General features: G+C 34.5%; 1 protein-coding gene across 1 annotated transcript in view; it reads right to left on the reverse strand.

Annotated features, from left to right (window-relative positions):
- LOC133204437 (protocadherin Fat 4-like) overlaps nucleotides 1-4,626 on the reverse strand; it is a 52,249-nt gene extending 47,623 nt beyond the window's left edge. Inside the window, exons 1-2 of the mRNA XM_061340164.1 lie at nucleotides 4,498-4,626; nucleotides 724-909 (exon numbers count right to left, since the gene is read on the reverse strand). Coding sequence (XP_061196148.1) covers nucleotides 724-909; nucleotides 4,498-4,626 — 315 coding nt within the window. The remainder of the gene's footprint in view (nucleotides 1-723; nucleotides 910-4,497) is intronic.
- Between the last annotated feature and the right edge of the window lie 2,347 nt (nucleotides 4,627-6,973).

Raw genomic sequence — 6,973 nt, forward strand, 5'->3', positions numbered from 1 at the left:
TATATGATAACCAGGAACCTTGCCAATGTCCTTAATAGAATTAAAGCATTTTCACTATTTTATCAATAGAGCCCCACCCTTACACAAGAACATCTGACCCAGGGGCCATGAAACTCACAATTCTGGAAGAAGCACCCTAGCTCATCATAACTATGTACATTGTTAGGTTGTTAATATCCAGAGAAAATTTTCAAAGAATTTATGCATTTTCACTACATAATCAAATGAGCCCCATCCCTTCATCAGACCCCCCCCCCCCCCCCCCCCCCCCGGGGCCATGTATTTCACAATTTTGGAAAAGGCATCCTTGCTCATCGTAACCATGCACTTAGTTTGTTTAATAATACCCAGGAGCAGAGAAGAAGATTTTCAAAGAATTAAAGCATTTTCATTACAAAATCAATAGAGCCCTGCCCAAACACCAGAACCCCTGACCCAGGGGCCATGAAATTCATAAGTTTGGAAGAAACACCCATGTGGAACATTTGCTGATTCAGCTGCCATTCCATCTGGTATAAGAAGTGTCTGCTAAAAAAAATCCACTTTAACATTTTCTTTTCCTGGAATATTTACTGCTGTCAAATTAATATTTCTTTGAATTGCCCACTCCCAATTTCCCTTGCAATAGAATTCATGCTTTCCTAATGAATTCCCCCCTATAAAATAACTTAGGAACATAATTTTTTGAACTGGAATCAGAATAGATTTCTTTTGATTGATTACAAATCCAGCCTGCTGGAAGACTTTGAGGACTTTGGTACACATCTCCTGTGCTTGAAATGTGCTATCCACAGAGAGTCGTCTATGTAAATTACTCCCCGATGACCTTGAGTTCTGAGGAAAGACATTAAGAGGTTTGGTACACTTTGTGAAAACCTGAGGAGCTGATTTCAGACCAAATGGAAGACACTGGAATTCGTATGTTTGATTTTCTCAAATGAATCTCAGATATTTCCGATGTAGATGGTAAATTGGTATACTGAAGTTAAAGCATCCTTCAGATTCAAACTGATCAAGAAATCTCCTTCCTGTATTAGATTCAGGGCTGTCTGCAAAGTTTCCATCTTGAAATGCTATTGTCTCTATAAATCTGTTCAGTGGTTTTAAATTGATTATTGGATGCATTCTGCCAGATTTCTTGGGAACTAAAAATACTGTTGAGATAAATTCTTTTGGATGATGCTGAACTGGTAGAATGGCTTGTTTTGGCAGTAAAAAATTGATTTCGTCTTGAATAACTTTTGCTTTTTCCATGTTTTTTGGAGTTGGAGTAATCCTGGATTAATTTTGTGCTGATAGGGTTTCATCATAAATTCTATTTGGTATCCTTGAATTATACTGAGAACGTTCATGTCTGTAGTCAGCAGGGATGGGCTATTTGAAATAAGTACATATGTAATTGTAATTGAGTGTAATTAATTATGTTTTACAAAATAATTGAAAGTAATTTGTAATTGACCATTTTTTCAATTACTTTTAATTGAATATAATTAATTACATTGCAAAAAATACCCTGTAATTTCAATTACATTTCAATTACAGGTAAACTTCGTTATCTCGACATCGACGGGACCATCGGAAAATGTCGAGATATCCGAGGTGTCGAGATATCAGAGTTGAGACTTGACGTCCAAGATTTCATTGCATAGCAAAACAGACAAGCTTATTATATGTACATGACTTTAATATAGACTGTAGCTCAACATATTTCAGAATTCCCTCTATTCTTATTAAAAATCTAAGAAGTTATTTTAAAAATCTTGTTTATAAAACGTGTTCCTTATCGAAATCTTTCTAAATTCACAAAGTTTCAGCACAAAGTTACAGCATTGAGCTGCATTCGAGTGTAACTTGCCTTTTCGTCAGAACAGGATACGAAATGCGCTCTATAAACTTCGAACTGTATAAAGTCGACATCCGATATACGGTAAAAAAAAAATAAATGCGGATTATTTTTTTCTTATTTCATTCAGAAAGAATGTACAATAAAATTATTTTTTTTAAAGAGATTTGTGTATCTAAACTAACGTAGTGATGGTACGGATGCACGAATTACGACTGATTCTGTCAATGTCGTTAATTGGATTGTTTCCTGTTGAATACATTTTAACTACAAAATATCATTAAAACTATTTTTTTAATTCCTTAGTATGAATTTTTCAGTGTGTTTTTGTTATTCATTGTAATTTAGTTATCTTTTTCAAATTTAAAAGTTATGTTACGTTTCAATATAAATAACATTCTGTACATTTACGCAGAATCGTGTAGATTTAGCAATGATATTACCCAAGCTCAATTAACTTCTCAAAGACGCCGAAGGGGCTTGGGATTCACCTACAAACACAGTCTATAAAATTAATTAAGCAGCGTGCAGTCAAAACATGGGTGTGAAAGGTGTGAAACTTTGACGACGTCGAGATACCCGGAGTCGTCCGTGCGTGACGAGCGACCCTGTCTGAAAAACAGTTAGGTTCAGTAGAGCAGAAAATTGCCGATGTCGACATATGCCAGGTAAATTTTGCTCTTGGGACTGTGAATATACGTCGAGATAACCCGGGTTGTCGACATTACCGAGGTAGACATATCAGAGTTTTTGCAAATCATTTATATAGTAAATACTGCCGGGACCGCGGAAGGATGTCGACATATCCCAGGTTGTCGACATATCCGATGTCGAGATACCGAAGTTTACCTGTACTTTACATAATACATATAATGTGTGTTTAATTGAAATATTTCCAACACAGTCACATTTTACAGTTATTTTAATTTATTCAAAGAAGCCCTTCTGCTTTTCAAAATCTTAAACTTTTTTTTATATCGCGATAAATGAATTTGATATATTGGCTTGTTTATAAAAATATTTGTTTTATAATCATTACGCACATAAAGAATTAAAACTAGTTTAATGTTTATCAATATTTTTTTTTATCTACTTCTCATTTGTAAAGGCATGAAAACATTTCAATTTTTTTTTTTTTTTGGCTTGATTATCAAAAAAGAATAGAAAATAATTTAATGTGTCATTAAGACCTGCCTTGTTGCCCTTCAGCTCCCAGCTGTAAATTGCAATCAAAACAACCCTCTCAAGTTATGTATACAATTTTATATTATGCTTTGTTTAAATTCAAAGATATGACCATTACAGGCAATTTATTAAATACTATTAAGAATGCTCTAGCTATGGTACTATATACTTCAGAAAAGAAATATATATTGAATCACTATTTTTACATTTAATAAACAAATATTTCTATGCATGTATGCATTTGGTACCTGAAATAGTTATTACATAAAACAAGTATTATTTACTGTATGAAAATTGTCAACATTTGCAATTTAAGGTGTTTAAATTGTAGCTACCTCTAGCTGAAATAATTTGAGAATATTTTATGGTTGATTCATAAACTCTTGAAAACTCGCTTTTAATTAAATTTCATAAACATGATAAAGGCAGTCAATTGATAAATGTACATGTAGGACTAGGTCTTGTGTTGATAAACACACAAACATCACAGGCACCTGTCATTATTTTAAATATTCCCCCTACCTTAAATTTACATTTATTTGTTAAATTCTTCAAGATTTTTTAAAGTACGTACGTGAAACAGAAGTAATTGAAATGTATTTAATTACATTCTTCAAAGTAATTGAGAGTAATTAATTACATTCGTAAAACTCAATGTAATTGTAATTGCAAGTAATTGACAAAATTTTCAATGTATTTGAAAGTATTTAATTACATTTCAAAGTAATTGACCCCAACCCTGGTAGTCAGTGAAGTCCAAAAGGTTACGTGGTTTAGAATCTGGCCAGAAATTACTGAGATTTGTGGTTCTTCCAGGTGGTGGTGTTGATTGTCAATTTCCGGTAATTTAAATTCCATTTGTATTCTTGGTAGTTTTTTGAATATGGTTTGTTGTTGACCGACTGTTTTCTGTTGGATCAAAAGGAATCGCTTTCTCGAAAGGAATTTGAACGATACTTTCTGCCAGATGCAGATGATTTTAGCATTTTGGTTGTGGCTCTTGATGCCTCTGATATGTCTTTGCAGACCTTGGTGAGTTCCAAACCAAACAACTCACCAAGAACCTTTTGTGTCTTCTTGCATTAAGTCTTTATAATCTCCAGCAAATAAATGTTTTAGGTAATCTCTCCTAGCTACAGAAAGTTGGAATGAGGAATGTGAGAGGAGAAAACGTGCATCTTCAGATATAGTAAGTAGATTGGTAAGTAACTCATCATCAGGATTGTCCTTTTTAAATTGGTGTTAACTTTTCAGATAACAGTGCTGTGGCATCAATGCCCCCACACAAATTTCCCTGTGTCTTTTGTAGTCCATGATCAGTGTCTTTTTGGAAACTGAACATTTTCCAGTAGATGGTTGCATTTATTGTGGGCACTAACAGATGTGGGATGTTGTTGGGTCTATCATATTTATCTCTAATATCTTTAATAAAGGAAACATTCTGCGGGGGATGTACAAGCCTTATTTACCATTGGGGCTAAAAAGTTATTCACATATGCGGAGGTTTTACCTTTGGTAAAAGTGTGGCCAAACCTTGTCTCATCATCGTTAGCATCTGAGGAACTATAATTTTCCTCACTGCATGTCATTAGTTTCATGTTGATGTTCCAAAATCACATCTTCATTCTCGTTTCACTTGAAACGTTTTTTGGATGATTCTTTTTCTCCTAACTTACGTTTCATGCTGATTTCACTAATGACGACAACTGGCTTATTGAATGGACAATGTCATTCAATCCTAGCACCTGGTGAAGTGACAAAACAGTTTCGTTATCATAAACCATGAGAGCAGCCATGTCTAATGTAGAGGAAGCCGATCAAGTATCGTAAAAGTCGATCAAGCATGTCTGGATTCCAGATACGCTTTGCCCCAAACAGGGAAAGATACTGAAACCTGCACTGAACGTGTGGAATTATCTGATGCTAATCCAAGACTGGATACAGAAGTTGCATAGATATTGCTAAGTGGAACTGAATGCCTTAACCATCTGACTGATGATCCTTGGGCCAAATGCAACGATAATGGCAGGCGGATCATATTATACCCTGCCTCCAAAGTCAAAGACAAGGTGCTAACAGTTGCTTTAGGTAACAATGCCACAGAAAAGGTGGATATTCCACTTAAAAAAAGGTACAGAAGCCTGAGAAACACTTGTTATGTGTTCAACAGAGATTAGAGTTAGCATGGTCAGTGTTAGCTTGGTCAGCATGCCCCGCCGTCTTCTCTGATAAGACTTGATGTCTGAACTTGATTAGGTGTCCTGTTCATCTTCCTTCATTTGTTCAATGATGATAAATTTTTCCTTAACAGAGTTATCCGTAATTTCCCAGGGTTCGAAATTCACTATATACAACTCGCAAAACGCGAGTAAGAATTCCCAAATTGAGAGTTAAAAATGAGGTAACTTGCAAAAACTTGCGAGTTGATTTTTTTTTTGCATTGAAACTGTAGCAAAATTATATAATATGACAGAACACAATGCTTTTGATTTAAATCAGTAATTTAAATAAAAGTCACACTGTAGTTGTATTTTGTGTATTATACAGTAGTTACTTTTTCCTAACATGCATAAGTTACATGTATTTAATTTATATAAATTTAACTTTATATGAAAATTGTGAGTAGTCTTGTAAAATTGCGAGTTCACTTTCTTGGTACTCTCAATTATTTGCGAGTTGTAATTTTAGGGAGTTTCTAACCCTGATTTCCACAAGAAAAAATGAAACTGTGAAACAAAACGCAAACACACTATATTACGTAACTTGGTGGTCTATACTATGCAAGCTCTGAATTAACAATGATGGGTAGTGGTGGGAAAACTTTTATTGTTTCTGTGAATTAGTGGTCATTATTTGCGCATGCACTGGATTCTGCATATTTAGCTATGAATGTACGAAGGAGGACGAAGGATAATCAATAGACCCCCCTTGCACCAGAACCCTGATCCTTAGGCCATGAATTTCACAATTTTGGAAGAGGCATCCTTGCTTATTAAAACCATGCACTAAGTTTATTTAAATAATACCCAGGAGCAGAGAAGAAAATTTTCAAAGAATTATATTATTAACACATTTTCACTATATGATCAATAGAGCCCTAGCTGTCCTAACACCAGAACCCCCGACTCTGGGCCATGAATTTCACAAAGTTAGTAGAGGGCTCAATGCTTATTACAATCATGCTATCAATTTGACTGCTTGATGTCCAGGAGTAAAGAAGAAGATTTTTAAAGATTGCATTAATATTTGTGGTTTTAGCCCCACCCCTCAGGCCCCAGGGAAGCAGGGACCATGAAATACACAATTTTTGTTCCCCTTCACCGATAAATGCTATATGCCAAAATTGGTTGAAATTGGTTTAATGGTTCCATAGAAGAAACTGAAAATGTTCAAATGTTAATGCACAACGACAGACAAAAATGGATAGCAATAGGTCACCTGAGTGACTCGGGTGACCTATAGCTTAAAATGCCAATTTTTATCTTTAGACCTTATTTTTCATTTACAGACTATGATCACAAAAAAAAGTCTTCAGGAGATCCACAATCAATGGCCAAATCAAAATTGATTCTACAATTTTGCTTGAAGATCACTTTACCTTGCTGTGAGACCCATTAACCAGTTCATAATTGATTTGTTTGAAATTTGCTGTGGTGTCATTGTCCGTAGCTCTTATATGGCAGTTAAAACCTCCAATATAAGATTCATTAACACTACACCAGTATAAATCTACAAAACAAAATGATATCTTCAAAATAATTACAATACTAATTTAGAATAATTTAACCTCATTCGTATTCTTCAGATTCCTTTGGAATTGTAACTAATATGTAACTGTAATATTCTACGACTGATATTCTATTTTAATCAAATCTATTGAAGTAACATCTTCTTCAAGAACTGCAGAGAATGTCTACGAGTTAACAGAATACAGTCAAACCTTGT

This window comes from Saccostrea echinata, unplaced genomic scaffold (genome assembly GCF_033153115.1).
Source record: "Saccostrea echinata isolate AGI-Se365-2 ecotype Australia unplaced genomic scaffold, CSIRO_AGI_Sech_v1 ptg000053l, whole genome shotgun sequence".
Classification (NCBI taxonomy): domain Eukaryota; kingdom Metazoa; phylum Mollusca; class Bivalvia; order Ostreida; family Ostreidae; genus Saccostrea; species Saccostrea echinata.